The following is a 20,011-nucleotide window of genomic DNA, read 5'->3' as shown; positions in this document are numbered from 1 at the left end:
TATCTGCTGTGCATATCCAAAATGTTTTATCCTGAATATTCTGAGGAAGGCCTTGTTTTATGGAAGCCTGCTGACTAGGTTTTGCAGGGGGCAGAAGTAGTTGCTGTGAGTAGAATAGAAGACATGGTTTGGGGAAGATTCTGTAATGATGACATGCTCTATTTGTTTCTATTGTATTCAATACACTGTCAATAAAAAAACGGAATTCCATTGCAGCTGGTTTGTTTGCTGTATTCTTGACACATTCTTTTTTTTTTCAGCAGAAGCACCAGGAAGCTCTGCTTGAAAGTCTGAATGACTTGAAATGCTGAGTCTGAAATATACTAGCTCACTGCATGTGTATAAAGCATAATGAATTCTTTGCCTCCTCTGGAAGCATTCATTGTTCACTCTATGGCCTTAATGGAAGCATGTGTCCCTTTCTGAAGATGTTTCATTTCCTCCAGGAACTTAGTGACTTTCTCTTCCAAAGCAGTACATGGTGTACCTTATGCATTGTGCTAGTGGCCAAAATGTCATACCATTTTTTTTTTGTCCAAGGTGGCCTGATGTGTAAAATTTTTATGAGAATTATGTTGATTTGTGTGCAACCAATGAAGGGTAGAATTTGGGCCAGTTGTTTAGACAATATTCTGTGTTATGTTTTGAATGTTTGCTGCATCTCTGAACTTTGTAAATATCTTTTCTTTTTCTTTTAAGCTTCTGAAAGCATCATCTCTGTTCCCACAATCATGGAGGATGATGACCAGGAAGTGGACTCTGCTGATGAATCAGTTTCCAATGACATGATAGCGGCGACAGATGAGCCTTCAAAGATGTCTTCTGCAACTGGCAGGAGGATTCGACGCTTCAAGCAAGAGTGGCTTAAAAAGTTTTGGTTTCTTCGGTACTCCCCTACGTTGAATGAAATGTGGTGCCATGTCTGCAGGCAGTACACGGTGCAATCCTCTCGGACTTCAGCCTTCATCATTGGCTCTAAGCAGTTCAAGATACACACTATAAAGCTTCACAGCCAGAGCAACCTCCACAAGAAGTGCCTGCAGCTCTACAAGCTCAGGATGCATCCAGAGAAGACAGAAGAGATGTGCCGGAATATGACCCTGCTCTTCAACACAGCCTATCACTTGGCTCTGGAAGGCAGGCCCTACTTTGACTTTAGGCCTCTTGCAGAACTACTGAGAAAGTGTGAACTCAAAGTGGTGGATCAGTACATGAACGAGGGAGACTGCCAAATCTTAATCCATCATATCGCCCGGGCTCTGCGAGAGGATCTGGTAGAACGTATCAGGCAGTCTCCCTTTCTCAGCATCATTCTGGATGGGCAGAGTGACGACTTGCTTGCTGACACAGTAGCGGTTTACGTTCAGTACACAAGCAGCGATGGACCTCCAGCAACTGAATTCCTGTCTCTTCAAGAGCTGGGCTTTTGTACAACAGATAGTTACCTCCAAGCATTAGACAGAGCTTTTTCCAGTTTGGGAATAAGATTGCAGGATGAGAAACCAACTATCGGCTTGGGAGTAGATGGTGCTAACATTACTGCCAGCCTGAGAGCCAACTTGTTCATGACAATCAGAAAGACTCTGCCTTGGTTGCTTTGCTTACCCTTTATGGTACACAGGCCCCACTTGGAAATTTTGGATGCCATCAGTGGGAAAGAGCTTCCATGTCTGGAGGAGCTAGAAAATAATTTGAAGCAATTGCTTAGCTTTTATCGTTACTCTCCCAGGCTGATGTGTGAGCTGAGAGTCACTGCTGCCACTCTTTGTGAAGAGACAGAGTTCTTGGGAGACATCCGAGCAGTGAAGTGGATCATAGGGGAGCAGAATGTCCTCAATGCGCTGATCAAGGATTACCTTGAAGTCGTGGCCCATCTCAAAGATGTCAGTGGTCAGACACAACGGGCAGATGCTTCTGCCATTGCCTTGGCTCTCTTGCAGTTCCTTATGGACTACCAGTCAATTAAACTGATCTACTTCTTGCTGGATGTGATTGCTGTGCTTTCGCGCCTCGCCTACATCTTCCAAGGTGAATACCTCCTTGTGTCACAAGTGGATGACAAAATAGAGGAGGCTATCCAGGAGATCAGTAGGCTGGCAGACTCACCTGGAGAGTACTTGCAGGAATTTGAAGAGAACTTCCGTGAAAGCTTTAACGGAGTTGCTGTGAAAAACCTGCGGGTGGCTGAAGCCAAATTCCAGTCAATCAGAGAAAAGATCTGCCAGAAGACCCAGGTAATCCTGGCCCAAAGGTTCGATTCCCGTAGCCGAACATTTGTAAAAGCATGTCAGGTGTTTGATCTTGCAACTTGGCCCAGAAATACGGAGGAGCTCATGAACTATGGAAAGGAGGATATGGTACAAATATTTGAGCACCTGGAAGCTGTTCCGTCATTTTCAAGAGAAGTTTGCAGAGAGGGATTGGACACCAGAGGGAGTTTGCTGATGGAATGGAGAGAACTCAAGGTGGATTATTATACCAAAAATGGTTTTAAAGACTTAATCGGTCACATCTGTAAATACAAACAGAGATTCCCACTCTTAAATAAAATAGTTCAGATCCTCAAAGTCCTTCCCACCTCAACAGCCTGCTGCGAGAAGGGGCGCAACGCTCTGCAGAGAGTGCGCAAAAACAACCGCTCTCGTCTCACTCTGGAACAGCTCAGTGATCTTTTGACGATTGCCGTTAATGGGCCACCCATTGCCAACTTCGATGCCAAGAGGGCACTAGATAGTTGGTTTGAGGAGAAGTCAGGCAATAGTTATGCACTGTCAGCAGAAATGCTGAGCAGGATGTCCTCCCTTGATCAGAAGCCGATGTTGCAGAGCATGGACCACGGCTCTGAATTTTACCCCGATATTTAGGAAGGAATGCCTCAAATTCTGAAAGCTGTTGAATAATTTTTTTAGTCTATACTCTAAACTTTGATATATTATATAAAATATATATATTATATATATTATTATATATATATATATATATATATATAAAAAAACTCACACTGAAAATTAAAAAGTTAAGGCAATGTGCATCTGGTAGAAGCTAAGTGGAATTTTAAGAAAGAGACAATATTTGAAATTTACTGATTTCTCCAAACATGGCAGCTGCAGCGTAGGTGGCAACATTTCATTTCTCAGAAGCATGTGCTGGGGCCATACTCTACATGTTCAAACCTAACAATCAATCTATAAGCTAGATGACGGGTCTCTGTCAACCTCCTCCTCACAGTTGTTTTCCTTGTGTGTTTGTGTGCGTGTGTGGTGGCAGTGGGGGCGAGGGCTACCCCCTGCCTTTCTTTTCATTGTTTAGTCTAGTTATGAGCCATTTGAGCCATTCACTAATGGCTGATTTCCAACAGAACGAACTGTGCATGTGTGTTGGAATCCCTCCCCAGCTCCCCAACTTCACCTTATTTTCTTGTTTAGAAGTGGAAGCTTTATTCACTTATGCAGGGTGTTGGATATTTTTCCCCCTATTTTAAGAACAAATATATCAGCTAAACTGTGATGCCCATTTCTCAGTCCTCCCCACTGGTGGGCTGTAGAGTAAGGCAAAGCTTTCAGGTCCCCTTGTGATAACCCTATTACCGGTCAGACATAATATAACAATGTAATGTGCAGACTGTAAGATAGCATAATAGAGAAGGCATGGGGAGTTTTTTGCATTTATATTTTTATATTGTAGGAGATTAAAAACAATTATACAACTGTTCATTCAGAACCAGGGCTGCTGTGGAAGTGAGACAGCCAATGAGTCAAGACCCATCAGTGGGTGGAGATTTCAGGGCTTAAAAATTATATTCTGATTTACATTATTTATACTCTGTCTTTATAATCATAGATTGTTGTGGTTTTGGTTTTATTTTCTTGAATGAGTGAAAAAACACCTGCTCTAATTCCATGGCAGGGAATATCAATGCAAGATCTATCTTGGGTTATAATGGTGTGATGATGTATTTTTAAAGGTTCATGTATTCTCTTGTGACCAAGGTGACATGTTTCACAGCATGGCAGAATGGCGACAAAAGGAAGAAGAATGCTGTACTTCTTCCTGTGAAATATTTTGTCCCTCCTTGAAAGGGCGCGAAGTCCAGCAGAAATGTGGAAGTAGCACTTTCACCTTGAATCGCAAATGAGTTGTTTTTTTTTAACAGAATCATATGTTCACACAATTATCGCTTCAGGTTAGAAAAGAAAAAAAAAAAAAGGTGCAAAAACTCCCCAGATGCTAGTGCCTTGCCTTGCTGATGTGTATGGGCAGCACCAATCTGACCAGAGCATCACGGGAGTTGAGACCGTGTTGTCCAGAAGAATCAGGCTGGCATGTTCCCAATTCCCAGAGGGAAACGTCTTGTGCCAAGCTGTGTTGTTTGGAAACATGATGGCGGTGTCAGCAACACTGAACCTTTCCTTTCCACTGCTACCCTCTGCCCTTGGTCTTGGTGCTAAGATATCTCTAGAACCGTTGCTGCTAGTTGATAGTTTTTCATTTATATAAATATATATATATATATAATTATTTTATTTTTAAACTTTTTTTTGTTTTTAATGGTGATGTAGCATGTTTTAAATCGATTGCTCTTGGAGTCACTTCTACTGCCAGGATTCGCTCACTGTCTTCCCCAACAAAACACACACCACTGCCTGGATCCCGCCGCACCGTCCAAACTAATCTGTGCTGAACAGCAGCACACAAGTGAGGTGGAGACATGTGGCTGAGCCACCACATTCCAGCTCAGCTCCTAAGCCCAAGGGAAACAGCGGAACTTGTATGTCTGATGGGTTTGAAAGTGCATCCTGTCTATCCATACAATACCCCTTATGGGGTGCGCTGAGGAGTGGAGCTGGATACTGTTTGAAGCATTAATTGTGATGACTTCCTATGTTCCTTACCCTAATCCTGCCACACATACTGTATAGCAACGATGTTTAGCTGGTCACTTTTGAAAGGGTTACAATAGACCAAGGAGCCTCTGAATTCAAATAGTGATGTGTGGGAGGAAAGCAATACAGTTTGCAGCACTTAACTTCTTCCTTTCTGCCCCTGCCATTCCCCATACAGTATATGGAATGAGTGTGCTAGTGCAGATGTACACTAGACAAACTCATTCTGGCACATCAAAATCACCATTAAGAACCAGGAACTGGAATGTTTCCCCCTGGAATCCCCTTAGAAATCAACAAGTGAGTCAGGTCATGACACTGTTCCATATCAGCATGGGGAAGGCAATGTAATACCTGGCAAGTGAATAATAGTAATAAACTGCTGAGATCCCCTTCACTCCCAACAAAGCCTTGCATCAGGACGACCCATCCTCCCAAATGAGGAGAGCTCTAGACCAGAGGCCCAGTGGAATTGTGCAGATTCAAACAGCTCATTGCTTAGCCATAAGAGGGGAAGCTCTTGCTAGAGACCCCTACTGGCCTGGGAAGTAAAAAACTGCTCATTGTACTGTCACAATACCATCAGATCAATTTCCTTTGGGGGGCTGTTCTGCCACCTTTTTAAATTAAAATGTGAGAAGATAAAAATTGAAATCCCCAAAAGAACCACTGTGCCACTCCTGAACTCTGAGCTATAGCCAGACAATGTGAACTGGGATGCTACTGCGGGAGGATACTGGGCATACTGCAGGGAATTTCTCTTTCTTATGACACACAGATATCTAGGAAATCTGCAGCAAAGTGAATCATAACAGTAGAAAAAGTGCTTGATATAGACGGCTCTGAGTGCGAGGGAGACTTTAAAGACAGCTTCCCCTCTCCCCTTTTTGTAGTTCTGTGCTCCCCTTTTTATGCTCAGCACAAGAACTTGGAAGATCTGAGTGTTCCACACTCTTTGTCATGAAAAATCTGTATATTCTATTTGCAGTAGAATAAGTAGTTTGGCACATGGCTCTTTTTCAAACTGGAGCTGCAAACTCCATGGCCGTCTTTCTGGAAAGGTCCATCCCCAAAATAGTTTTTAAATAGTAGAGCTCACCTGGTCCTTGTTCAAACCAGTGTTAAAGCCACAAAAAAGCCTGTTTACAATCTTGACATTGAGTACCACCAGAGACTGGCTCAAAAGTGACTCAAATACAACTCATCATTGGTGACATCTCTCATAATGAGTTCTCAGCAGTAGAATGAAATGTGTATAGAGTTACTTTCTCCCCATTCTGTCTGTAAAGCAGCGAGGGCTTCTCTTGCAAAAAATGCCCCACTTGTGTGTCAGTGATATGAGTGACTCCCAGGGGCTGGATCTGCTGTTTCTGTCAACTGGAAAGGCAAGAGATGCCTAGTATTTAGCTGTTAAAAGCAAAAAGCATTCAGTCCAATAACTAGCTGAACCACACTTACAGAGATTTATTTCATTATTATCTTTTTAACTGTTAGTTCGCCAGTTTCTCTCACAGGCAAAAGAGGCTGAGATGTGCTGGGTTGTAGTGATGACTGAGGGACAGCAGAGGGTGCCAGTTCACAACATTGGTTGGGTTCCAGTGTAGCTGTAGCTGCATCACACAGTGTACTACCATTCAGAAATCTGATGGGGTAGATGTAGACATCTTGGACAAATTCCTCCTGAGGTGGGGAGATGAATGGGATCCGGTTTAAATTATTCCCCTCCTGCTCCATTTTAACCAACAGGCGATTGTTTTGAATGTGTTGCTCACGGTATCTCGAACGTCTTCAAGAGCAAAGAAATAATGGGTTTGTTATTCCTTGAATAAGCTTTGCCTTTTTTCTTTTCCGTCTTCTTTAAGGCAGCTGATCGTGAATAACATGCGCTTCTCCAGACCCTTGGTTTTGTAGCCCTTGGGTTTTTTGGTTGCTGAAATCCTACCCTCTTTTTTTCTCAAGCTCCTATACTCCTTTATCCTGCTTGTTGGCAGATGTCCACTAAGCACATGGATGTTTTCTTCTACAGAGCTTGCCAGTGGCTGCATGAAGTCTAGGCCTCCTGGCCACTAGGCTGATCGCAACAGGGACAATCCTAAAGGTTCAGGAAACCAAAGCTCTTCCTGTACTAGCAAGAGTGTAAGGATTACATATGCATGCTACAAGGATCATGTACCAAATATGCAAGAGTGTCCCTAAGAAGGCATTGTCCTGGAATGTTCTTTGGATTAAACAATGAATTGATCTCTGTGGTATGCAGGTGTGCTCCTTGCATGTTTGGTGGTATGGGTTCTCAGATGCTTTTCAGGTTCTAAATACATTTCTATCCCACAATGCAAACTCAGCCAATTCGCCACTGGGGCTCTTTAAAATTACATTTCTTTCTTAACTTGTTAATATTGCTATTTGGTTGGCCAATGGACAGTTTCCTTGGCAAACATTCAGTAACATCTGCTTTAGCCAGATTCCTCTCTCAACCCCATCAAAAGAGGTTGTAAAAGTAAAGAAATGGTACGTTGATCCCCCAACCATTGTACTGTCAATCCAGTAATGCCTATGCAATTCCTGTCTCCCTTGGAGACATGTATAACGTGTGTGCATGTAAGCTAGTGTATGTATACAGTACCTATGCATACAGTCTATATATTGTATATACGCACATCCCAGTACATTTTCACACAGCGTAAGAAATAAAAATCACGCCTATATATCTATAAATAAAATCCTATATATTTATATATTTCTATGTTTTCAATAGATATAAACCTATAATATAGATATAGAATCCATTGCCCTTGTACAAACCTGGCCCTGTGTTCTAGTGAGAGGTATGTAATACAGAAGACTGAGGACTTCAGTACAGCTTTAATCTTATGCTGAGGGGGTCTACATTTGTGTGTATAGGGACTTTGCTGTGGTCAGGACAAGGGGGTTCTTTCCTTGTATGTTAAATAAGGTGCTAAATAAGGCTTGTGGAACTGTAGTATTGGGACTGTGTCTTGGTGATGGAGAAAGGGGAACACCCTTGTCTTCTTTTGGATAAACGTACCATAGCTCCTGTGTACTCACACTTGGGCTGATACATATCTCACCCGTTTATGCACTTTTATCTGTCTTCATGGAGAGGTTCAATGACCAGGGGTCTGAATGCAATGAAGATGTGGCTTTCTGCTTCACCTGGTTGGCATTCCTTGATGGCCACCAACATGCAGTAAGTGGGAACCAGTACTCTGCAGTAACTAGTCCAGTGCAGTACAATAGAATTTGTTTATATGTAGTATATTTCGCACACAGCATCAGCCAATGTTTTAGAGATGGGGTTAGAATAAAACAAGAGGGAGAGAAAATGCAGAGTTGGTGCAGTCGCTCTTGTACAATCAGAGATGGGAGCAATGATGTATGGAGAGGGAGTAGAACAAAAGAAAATGGACCGTGAGTTAGAAGTGATAAAGATGTGTGTGTTCAGACTGAACTGGGCTTCACACCTGCAGTTGCACCAAATTGAGCCGAGAGGCCACTTCCCTTACAGTGGACCCAGTGAGTGCAATTGCACTGATGTTCCTCGATGAGTGCTGTGTTTCATGAAGGGCAGCTATTTCTCAGTTGTTAACTAGCCTGACTGATAATCTAGATGGCTTTCTTGGTGGAGAAGGGAATTATTTGGCTAAGTGACGGACACTGTAAATGACACATGATGGACACTTAAGCTAATAGACAAGGTGCATTGATGTTGCTGAGTTGAGCCATTCAGGGGGCTCAACACCTCCCTCCCTCCCTTGAAAAGAAAACTGAGATAAATATTTTTCTGTGACGGGCAGTTCCAACTTGAGGACTTCTTGGTGGATCCAGGACACAGCTTCCCTGGATTGACTTTTACAGAGTGTGTGCTGATGTCTGTGCCTCTTTCCTTTCGTCCTCTCTCCACACGAAATTGCTGCTGTGGACAGAGCTATACGGATTACACTGGCCTGCCTTCTGAGTGATGCTTTTCATGTGTGAGGCAGGGCGAGATGACTAGAGTAGCTTTCCTTTCAAAGGTAATGGATTCATTGTTGCTCTTCCCTGAGAGAGAGCTGTTGTAACTCCAAAGGAGGGGAATGGAGATTTGGCTTTCCAGCTCCAGAGTCAGCCTAGCAACCACTTAACTTCTTATGTTTGGTTTAATTTTTCATTTGGGAGGAGGGAGAGTTCAGTGCATTTTAGCTCTGACCGTTGAGTGACTAGTTACACTGGTATTGCATTAGCAGATGCTGTGCAGACTTCCCCCATGCAACATCAATCCCCTGCTATCCTGGGCCTCTCCCTTCACACAACTCTGCTAATACGTCTCAGTCACAAACCTGCCTTTCCTGAGTCTCTCTGAACTATGACTGCCAATTGTGCTGAATGGCACCCAGTTAAACACATACAGCAGAGAGAAACTAGTACCAGTTCCTCATGAACCTCATGGATGGTTTCCCCACCCCTCGCCTTCTCCTGAAAATGCCACTGGCATTAAACTCAGTTAGCAAACCAACCCCCAGTCCACATGCTGCCAATAGAGTGTTTCCTGCCTGGCACTGGAATCCTTTATGCACTGCACCTCATGTACAGAATGCTCACTGGGCTGTGCGGGGGAACCACGTCCCATATGCTATACTACATTGTGATTGGAGGGCTATTAGGGTTCCTGTCATTCAGGCATCCTCAGAGACTCATCAACCATTTTACACAATACATTTTTGTTTAACTTCCTACAGAAAACAGTCTCTATCTTCCCCCCACCCAAAGCACAGCCCTGCTGAACTGTTTGTTTCAACACCTCCCTCCCCCCTCACACACAAACACACACACACAAAATGAGAGAAAAAATATCTAGAAGTCTATTATTACATATGTATTAATATGTTAATATCACATTTTCAGAGAACGTTAAAATGTTATTACTTTGCAGACTATGCTTTATAGTACCTGTGTGAAAGGACCTAGGACACTGGATACGAATAGAGCTATGTTGATATATCATAGTATGTACACGAGAACTTTCCTTTTGTCATATTATCCTTGTAATGTAAGATGATTGTTAATAAAAACATTTAAATTTATCAGGTTGGGTTAGTTTCTCTTTATTTTATTATTTAAGGCTAATATAACTTAATTTCCTAAAGGGAGGGACACCTAAACTGCCCCAAAAAGGCCTATTTTGGCAACTTGCTAGGAGAGCACCAATAATTTGCATCCAGTCTGTTGCTTCTTGAGGATGGTCAGCAAAGATGCTCCCTTCTGCCTCTGCATCACTTCAGCTATCACAGTCTCTCTGTATTCCTTATATGGAGTGCCCCAGCCTTCCAATGTTTCTGCTACAGTTGCCTAAATTGTGAGACCTTTGTTTCAGTCACACTGGTGCTTTTCCTGTGTGTTTCCATACCCAGCTCAGCTGTCTCCACACATTCACAAAAAATTGGTTGGATTTGGCTTGCAGAACAGAATTCCATTTCGGACTCTCCATGCTTCCAAGGTGGGGGAGACCAGACTCTCCCACCCTCAAAATAAGTTTTATTTCAGGATGCTCCTTCTTTTAAGTTGGTGTATTTTTTGCATGCAGTTTTCATTAAGGCCTAATCTCCACACAAAGCAGCACAGGGCGAACTAAAGTTCTGATTTTAAACTTAAAAGTTAAAGTTCAGTTAAACCAGTGATTTTAAAGTTCAGTTAAACCAGAGCTACTGTGTGTGTGGACATTCATATCAGTTAAAACAATTGCTCAAGTTTTTAAATCAATATAGGTGCTTTCACACAGGTTTGTAATGGTTTAACTTAAATCACTTTTTAAACTAACTCTGTAGGGTAGACTAGGGACAAGTAAAAAGACCTAGGCATCATTGTGAAGAGTTTAACAAAAAAGGCAGCAAAAAGGATGTACAAAGAACAGCTTAGAAATGATAATGCCATTATATAAATTAATAATACAACCTCACCCACAACGCTACATTCTGTGTTGGTCACCCTGTCTCAGGATATATCTGAAAGAGTCCACAAATGGACCACTTCTTTACAAGAAGAGATTGGAACTATTTATTTTAGTGAGTAAACAAATAAAGATCATATAAAAAGTACTTGTATGGAGCAGGTAATTCATGCACTTGTATTTACCCCTTCTTATATAATACAAGACAAAAAGGGGCACTCAAATGGAGACAAAGGAGCAGCAAATGTAAAACTACTGAAAGGGGACACTTTCTTACACAACTGCCAGATCCTAGATTAGATGGACTTGCTGCCCTGATTGGTCTGGACCCGTTCTTTTTCTGAATATCTGTCTTAGGCTGTGTGTACACTACAGAGACTATCCTGGCATTGCTATGTTGGTGTAGCTATGCTGACATAGCCCTGTAGTATAGGTGCAGCCTACATTAACAAGGGTTTTTTCCCTTCGTGTAGGAAAACCACCTCCCTGAACAAAGTTAGCTACATCGATGGAAACATCCTTCTGTCAACATAGCTACGTCTACACTGGACGTGAGGTCGGCATAACTGTGTCAGTCGGGGGGTAGTTTTTTCATACCCCTGACTGTGACATAGTTTTGTTGACTTTACTTTTAAGTGTAGAAGACGACTAATTTCTTACGCCCTATGAATCAGCATCTTGGTGGATGGTGTCTTTAGAGAAAGGAAAGTTACTTATCTGGAATGCTGCCTCAATAAAGATACTGTTCCAAGTGGATACCCACCTCCCCTCAGAGTTTGGGGATTATCTTCTTTTAAAGTGTACCAATGCTTGCATCTTGCTTTTTGGGGAGAGAGGGAGTTCTTTTTTGTTTCTTGTTTTAGTCCTAGTTAATCATTTTGAATTGTCCTGTCATCCTGGGAGCTTCATGTCCTGCACAGCAAAAGGAACTGACTAGAAAGTCCGAAGGGCAGCATTTATGCCCAGGGTGGGCCTGGATCACACTCTGCCCCACAGCTGCTGCCATCAGGGGGCCAAAATTCTTTGAGGAAATGCCACCAATTTCAGATGAAGGAGCAGGAATTGTGTGATACTGTTTCCCCAGTGATCGCATTCTGACAGGTCAGTAGCTTTCCCATTGAACTTATCTAGTGCTTTGTATTTGCAAAGCTCTACCCACATGAATAAATAAATGCCAAAATTTTCAAAAGTGGCTGCTGATTTGGGGTGCATCAGTTTTGGGGTATGCAACATGGAGACACTTTGGAGCCTGATTTTCAGAGGTAATCGGCCCCCCCACAGTTCTAATTGAAGTCAATGGGAGTTGCAACTGCTGAACACCTGTGGAAATCAGGGCCAAAAGTGTCTCAAGCTTGGCACCCAGAATCGTAAAGATCCAAAATCAGTGGCCACTTTAGAATATTTTGGCATAAGTGACTTGCTCAAAGCCACCAAGCAACCCACGTTGTACATTAATTTGCCCTTCTTTGGAAACTTTCATCCTAGGCATCTCAAAGGATTTTTTTTTAAACATTAATGAGCCACCCACCACCTCTTTGAGGTAGGTAAATATTTATCTCCATTTTACAAATGGGAAAACAAAGACACGGAGAGCCTAAGTGACTTGTCCAAGGTCACATGAGTGGTCAATGGAAGGGACAGTGATAGAACCCTGATCCCCTGAGTTCTTTTCGTACTGTGGAAGTGGTGCAGAACCAGTGCAATGCCCCATCTCAAAGCAAGCTGATTAAACCAATTTGTGAAATGCAAGTACAGCATGTGAAATGAACTGGTGAGTCTCAGTTTAGTTCCTAGCAGCCAGGTGTCCATGGCACACAAAATCATCATCACCATTAGCTGTAATTGGATTCCATCTTGGGAGCTCAGGCCAAGGACAACATGGGCCATGGAAGCAGAGTACAGGGGATGAGACAGTATATGGAAGGGAAGCTTGCACGGCTGGTTACTGGCTTTGTGACTAAAGGTAACTTCAGTCTCCAGGGCTGCTGATTTTAATGTCTTTAACAAACACCAAATGTACATGAAAACAGTGAAAGGGGGGAAAAGAGGAAATAATTGTAATAGTTCTGTTAGCATTGAAGCCAATGGCAAACTCTCTCCTATTTCTGCTGGTGTCGTTATCACTGTTCATCAAGATGGCTGCTGCTGGCAAGAGGCTCTGAAATGCTGGTATCTAGCATCAGAAAAACAAACCTGCAGTTTCTTCCTGGTGAGGAATATTACATATGCCCATGAGGCCTGTTGCAATGCCACACTGAGGGAAAGAGATCAGCTTGCTTTTAAATTGACCCAGTCATGCAGGGGAGGCTGTCAGCACTTCTCTGGGTCTATTGTTAACTGTTTCTTTTAATGTAGTAGGTGAAATGAAGGGAGCAGTGTGTGCCTACGTGGGAGAGAGGCAGTTAATGGGTTAACACTTTTCTCTCAGCTCTTCCTTCCTTTAATAAACTTAGATTTCCCTAGTCAGCTCACTTGTTAATTTCCTTTTGATGTGACTATAATGCTGTAAGTTTCCTTAAATTCAGCAGGGCACCTCAGGACAGGCTCTGTATGAGGAGACTGAGTCTGCAATGATGTGTCTGATTCAATGAGTTAGCGGCTGAGAGGGAAGGAACCATGGTGTGACTTTCCTATTAATGAAGCAGATTGGTTTCTATGGAGACGCCTTGCTCTTCTATCAGTCTCCATCTTCCCCTCCCCCTCCCAAGGTGTCTCAGGCAAGCAGTGGCTGGAAGGAAGGTTTTGCCAGCAGGCACACACCATGCCCAACACACAGCTGTATGCTCTGACCTGTCCCCAGTGGGCTCAATAAACAGATCCCTCACCAAGGGTGTTAAATTGCAAGCGCAGCCTTCATGGGCTGTGCCACGTGCCTGTCTCCTTATGGAGATACTGAGCTGTGGGCGAGAGAGAGCAGCAGATGCCAGTTTTTGCAGACAGAACAGTTGCCACATGAATTGTGCTGCGGTTCATTTACAAGGGGGGTGGGTGTCTAAAAATAGCAAATATCTGACAGAAAATCAAAGGCACAAGGCTGCTGTAGAACAGAATGTGGTGACTCGACTTTTCATCATGCTGAAGCCCATTTTAGTCCAAGTAAAAAAATAAGTTTGCTGACCTCAGATGGGTGGTTGTCCATATTCCTTACAGCTGCCTCACGTTTCTGAGTGATTGGGACACTCAGCAGAGTGGCCTTCAAAAAAGGAGAGGGAAAGGGCGGGTTAGGACTGAAGTGATCCAGGACTGGCAATCACATGGAGTGCTGCAGGTCAGGTTTGAGAGGTTGGCCAGGAGCAGAGGTGTGTGCATGAGGGGCTAGGCATACTATAGCAGAGTGTGATGCAGGTGAATATTGAGGTGCACTGGGTCCTGCACTGGCCATGGAGCCACTGACAGAGCTGTGGAAGAAGCTGAAGGACTGGAATAGCAGGGGTTGCTGCAGAGACTGGATTGAGGTGAGTTAGTAGAGCTGTGCTGGAAAGCCCAGGATTGGAGAATCAGGTAGCCTGCAGGTCTGGGTTGTGGTGTACTAGCAGACCTATATCGATTCAAGAGCTTTGGAGAGACATTTCACAGCCCCTGTCTGGCTCTGGGCATTGCTATCGGTCCTCAGTTTTCACAACGACCAAGATTTAAATGAGAAAATGTGAAGTAACCTGGGCAAAATTTCCTAGGGATTGGGTGGGCAGGGAGGAGGAGTCTTCAAATCCCCAGGTACTCTGAGGCAATATCTATGGCAAGGGCCCTGGATTCTGTTACGCTCTGGTGCAGTAGGCTGGGAATTCCATGACAGTTTAATTTTAATTTTTTTAATAAGGAAGCTTCCAGTAAATTTTATCTGAAAATAAACACCACCGCAAATAGGTGAGAAGGAATTCCCAATGGCAAATTGCCTCAATCTTGTTTGGAAGTAAAGGTATCCTCAGAACCTCTCATCTTCCCCCTACATTAAAAAGGGATTAAGTAGAATTGGCCTGATTGACCATCTGAGCCTTCTGCAGGTGGGGACATTTTGCTGATCTCCTTTGTGACACCAGCACCGGGAGGGGGGAAACCACTATGAGACATACTATACCATTTCCCCACCATATTTTACAATTATCTTAATCAGAATGATGTCTCTACTGCTAATCGAGCTGTGCAGCCTCCCCTACCTTCTCTCCCAAAGCTATTTCCTTGGCTCTTTTGCTCTTCTCCCTCGGTGACAGCTCATGCTAGTTACAACGTTGAACACCAGTTCTAAGTGGATGACTCAGAACTCAATCTCCTGTGTCTCAGCCTTCATGCTTTTGACTCCCATCTCTCATTTTTGCTCTCTCCTTCTGAGACGCAAAGGACACCTCCTGTGCTCTTAGGGACTTGGTATTTCACTGAAGTGCTAATGTTTGAGAGGAAGGCAGCACTGAAGGGATTAAAACTGGGGACCGGCCCAAACCAGAACCTCAAATCCACACCACTGTTGACTGTTCTGGAAGGAGAAGATACTACATTGGAAATGCAGCTCCCCTAATCCCATGCTCCAGTTAGGGTATTCAGATGGGAATTCAGATCCAAATTCACCTTTACAATTTTGATTCAGAGTCAGCTCCAAATACCATAAGAGGCCTAATTTCCAAATCCTATCTGCTCATCCCTTCTCATCTTTAAGCGTGAAGTAATATGCATTGGAAAACATAATCCCAACTATACATACAAAATGATGGGATCTAAATTAGCTGTTACCACTCAAGAAAGACATCTTGCAGTCATCGTGGATAGTTCTCTGAAAACATCCACTCAATGTGCAGCAGTAGTCAAAAAATCTAACAATGGAGCAGTAGTCAAAAAATCTAACATTAGGAAAGAGAGAGATAATAAGACAGAAAATATAGTAATGCCATTATATAAATCCAAGATATGCCCATAGCTTGAATACTGCATGCAGTTCTGTTCATCCTATCTGTTCATCCCATCTCAAAAAAAGATATATTAGACTTGGAAAAGGTACTGAGAAGGGCAACAAAAATGATATGGAGGGTATGGAACAGCTGCTATATGAGGAGAGTTTAAAAAGCCTAGGACTGTCCATCTTAAAAAAAAGAGATGATGGGGGGAGGATATGATAGAGGTCTATAAAATCATGATCCATGTGGAGAAAGTGAGTAGGGAAGTGTTGTTTACCCCTTTTGTATAACACAAACATGAGGGGTCACCCAATGAAACAAAGGCAGCAGGTTTAAAACAAACAAAAGGCAGTACTTCTTCACACAAAATGCACAGTTAACCAGTGGAACTCATTGCTAGGGGATGCTATGACAGCCAAAAGTATAACTGAGTTCAAAAAAGAATTAGATAAGTTCATGGAGGATAGGTCCGTCAGTAGTTATTAGCCAAGATGGTCAGGGGTGCAACTCCATATTTTGAGGGTACCTAAATCTCTGACTGCTAGACTGACTGCTAGTTGGTACTGGATGATGGGATGAATCACTCAATAATTCCCTGTTCTGCCCTCTGAAGCATTTGGCACTGGCCACTTTTGGGAGATGGGTGACTGGGCTGGATGGACCATTGGTGTGACCCAATATGTCCGTTCTTATCTTCACAGCTTCACGAAAGCCTCTCCAGCACTGCTTTTACATTTTCTTGCTGAAAAGCAAGGCAATACTCTTCCTGTGCTTGGCAAGGGTGTGACCCTGAACTCTGTCTCACGCCACACCATAACTTTATACCATCTATGTACTCAATGGCATAGCTCAAAAAGTCATCTTCAGATTTCCACTGACCCACCATAAAAATGTTACTTGTCTGATTTGTGAGTTAGAAGCATAGGGGACTTATCCTACCACAATTAAAACAGACATTATGTTCACAGTTTGGAATTATTTATTTACTATTGAAGATCTACATTTGTGCTGTAATGTCCGACACGATTGACAAGTCTCATGCTCTCCTTTTGTGCCTTGGACTGTGAGTACAACGTAGACAACCAAAAGCTGGTTCTGTACAATAAAGACATCAGTGAAAGGGACTGAGTAACCAGAAGAGCTTGGTCATTCCTGTTGGAAGGCCACATGTCACCATTTTTCTGTGCTGTTCAATATTCTTCCTTCCTTTTGAGACTTACCAATTAAAAGAACTATCTGACTGCTAAGTATTCTTATTTCTGATAGCTCATCACTCTGTTAACTTTCTTTAAGAGAACAAAATTCAGTTGTGATTGATCTGAACTTTAAAACATGTAACATGTTCCATCTCAGCTTTTTAATTAGATCTAATTAGACCTAAACTGACCTTCACAAAAGTGCAAGAAATGAGGCCAAAGCCACATCAGTTCAGTGCCTTTGTTAAATTTGTCACAGTGCTAGTAAATGTCGTCATGTTGAAGTCTAGCCTCTGTTACTGATGTGGATTGTACCCTATTTTCCACCTCATTTATGAATCATGCATTTGCTGGTGAATAACAATTGACAACTTGCACTACACAGTACATAACAGAGAATCAATAACACTTTACATTGTGAAGTGGAGGTAATTACAAGTGAGTCCAGTATGTACTTCAGCTGGACATAATAGGAATCAAGTAATGCTGGTTGCAGTTGTAAGGTACACAGGAAATTCAGTTATCATTTCATGATAAAAGAGGGGCTCAGTCTGGAATCTCAGATCCAAATCCAAGGCAAACATTGGGGAAACGTGAATTCAGGGCCTTCAGCTCTTAGGTTTCTCTCTCTAATGGAGCCAAACTACAACCTCCTCCCATCTTGGGGGTAGGGGGGAAACTTTGTATCTGGTGATAATATCATACACTTCTCTAGCTCCCTTCCTCTGAGTCTTTCCAAACATTGGGCCAGATTCTTCTCTCACTTATACTGGTGCAAGTCTATTGACTTTAATGGAGTTGCATTTCAATGTGTGAAATCATAACTGAATCCATCAATTTACTGAGCCTCATGCTGACCCTAGTGAGGATATATAGTGATCACTTCATTCATCACTGAAATGAAATTCCTTTGCATATCAAACACAGCATTTGTTTCACAGCAAGCAGCCACATGCTGAACAATTTAGGACCGGAAGTTTGAAATTGCAGGGGCAGTTTAGGGAGGACAGGATCTAGCTGCTACATCATTAGAATTAGGCAAAGAGACCAAATATAACACTGACTTACAAAACATAGCGTGGAAACTTTAATAACCAACAATGTTTTTCAGCTAGCCTCCCTTACTTCCACACTGGTACATTGATTCAGCGCTAACTGAGAGAACAGAACTGTCCACACAGCTGGGACACAGCACCCTACAGTTATAGTACATATTGGAACCGAATAGATGGGTTGTTTTTTGTTTTTTTTTACATACTGGTCACAAGTCAGGTTCTGTAGTCCCAATACCCTTTGCATGTAAAAAATCCACAGATGGGGAAACATGTATGACAAGTGGTACATATGGAATTATGGAGCTGCATTTCCAATGCAGTAGCCTCTCCTCCATACTACCCCACAATTTCACTCCCCTCTGCACTATAATGAACCGTAACAACCAGTTTAATTAGTACCACCATGCTTGAATTGTGATCAGTAACTTGATTACCTGGATTTCTGGCCGCAGAAATATCTGGCCCTTTGGAATCTCCAGTGCCAGTCAACTATCATAACAGCATGAAAAAATAACTTATCATCAAAATAAGGCAGATTAATACCACTCTGAGGAAACTATAGAGGAGACAATGTTAAAATTGGTTTGCACAGTTAAAACAAAACAAAAAAAAGTTCCAGATTATACTGCAAGAGGTTGGGATCAAACATCCTGAATGACACTATAGTCTTATCATTACCATAAATTAACACTATTAATTCATGGTATATTACAGTTTTATAATTATAAAACAGTGTAAAATAGAGATAATCAGAAGCTAAAATGTATGGGGTAAGATTTACCAATATGCAGCCTCTTATTTCAATCAAGTCCATACTTATTACTTTGATTTAAATAAATGTTCAATCTTATTATACTGCTGTTGATGATATAGGCATCGTGCTGTGTAAACTGGAATGCACACCAGGGTGGCTAACACAACTTTTAGCTGTAATCCATCTTTTAGCATCTCCATGAGTCTTGTGCAGGCTCTTCCTCCATCTTGTTCAGAATTTTGGCTCTTGCTTATTAATTAAGCAGCAATCTTCTGTAGGCCAGGGAACAAACTGTGAATAACACTGGTTTAAAGTGACCAAATCTTATCAAATGTGGTGGAGATTGGGTAATTGCTAATATAAATGCTTTGGTTTTTGTAGTTTTACTCAAATTAAATGGTGGATCAATCCAATCATTGCTAGAATTAAGTGGAAAGCACTGTAATTTTAGTCTCATGTGTCCTACTCTTAAGTATTCCAGAGCTGTAGACAGTATGATTATATCTTTAGCCCCTTGAATGCCTTTTCCCCAGGCATGTCTCTTAAAGGTGAGCCCGCTGTTTGCAATGGAGTGGCAGGACAAGCAGTGAGCTCATAGGGACAAAGCAATATCTCTGTTGATGATACCCCTTCTGTATCCCAAGACATGGAAAGGAGTGTAAATAATTACACTTAAGCCATGCCAAATCTCAAAAGCACAAGAGAAAGGTGATGGTGAGTTAGTGGGCTAGTGAAGAAAAAGTCATTCAGCCCTGAGATGATGTAGTACCTGGCAGCCTTCTGGGCTGCTCTTCTAAGCAGTGCTGGTAAATAAGATTGGGTTTCAGTATGGTACCTCAGCATCAAACCCAAACTTGGTGAAACAATCCTATGTAAGTTATTCAGTCTCATCTGCTTCCTGGAACATAATCAGAATATCCAACATCTGCTCACTTCAGAAATTAGTCTATTTCTAAGCAGAAAGGATAGCAGTAAGTAGAAGGATTTGTAGCAAGTTATTGGCAATAACCGGATAGAACACCGTCAGTGATCTTTCTGAATTGTGGGATGGATCTCCTGTTCTGTTCATTCCCTCTGGGGCACCTGGCATTGGCCACTGTCGGAAGACAAGATACTGGGCTAGATAGACCTTTGGTCTGACCCAGTATGGCTGTTCTTAGGTTCTTATGTCAATGACCTGCATGTGAGAGACAGAGAGGAGAGCTCCCCCAAGAACACTGGGAGGAAAGAGGTATACACTACTTACGCATATAGATTTGGGATAAGAGACCTTGAAGCTTTCATGTTTCCAATGGC

At 42.4% G+C, this 20,011-nt stretch overlaps 2 protein-coding genes and 1 long non-coding RNA gene across 6 annotated transcripts in view; 2 read left to right on the top strand and 1 right to left on the bottom strand.

Annotated features, from left to right (window-relative positions):
- Positions 1–4,550, top strand: part of PRDM11 (PR/SET domain 11) — a 53,791-nt gene extending 49,241 nt beyond the window's left edge. For all 4 annotated transcript variants that reach the window (XM_039533426.1, XM_039533427.1, XM_039533424.1 and 1 more), the window contains one exon: positions 700–4,550. In XM_039533426.1, the coding sequence (XP_039389360.1) occupies positions 700–2,864 (2,165 nt within the window). In that variant the 3' untranslated portion in view covers positions 2,865–4,550. The remainder of the gene's footprint in view (positions 1–699) is intronic.
- The window catches only part of LOC120402891, a 204,428-nt gene extending 189,357 nt beyond the window's left edge, over positions 1–15,071 (bottom strand). The window contains exons 1-2 of the long non-coding RNA XR_005597347.1: positions 14,982–15,071; positions 13,946–14,020 (exon numbers count right to left, since the gene is read on the bottom strand). This is a non-coding gene — a long non-coding RNA (uncharacterized LOC120402891). The remainder of the gene's footprint in view (positions 1–13,945; positions 14,021–14,981) is intronic.
- Positions 14,113–20,011, top strand: part of LOC120402887 (astacin-like metalloendopeptidase) — a 73,760-nt gene continuing 67,861 nt past the window's right edge. Inside the window, exon 1 of the mRNA XM_039533432.1 lies at positions 14,113–14,282. Coding sequence (XP_039389366.1) covers positions 14,208–14,282 — 75 coding nt within the window. The 5' untranslated portion in view covers positions 14,113–14,207. The remainder of the gene's footprint in view (positions 14,283–20,011) is intronic.

Source organism: Mauremys reevesii, linkage group 4, assembly GCF_016161935.1.
Source record: "Mauremys reevesii isolate NIE-2019 linkage group 4, ASM1616193v1, whole genome shotgun sequence".
Classification (NCBI taxonomy): domain Eukaryota; kingdom Metazoa; phylum Chordata; order Testudines; family Geoemydidae; genus Mauremys; species Mauremys reevesii.
The sequence above is the reverse complement of the archived record's forward strand: the minus strand, read 5'-3'. Positions and strand labels throughout refer to the sequence as shown.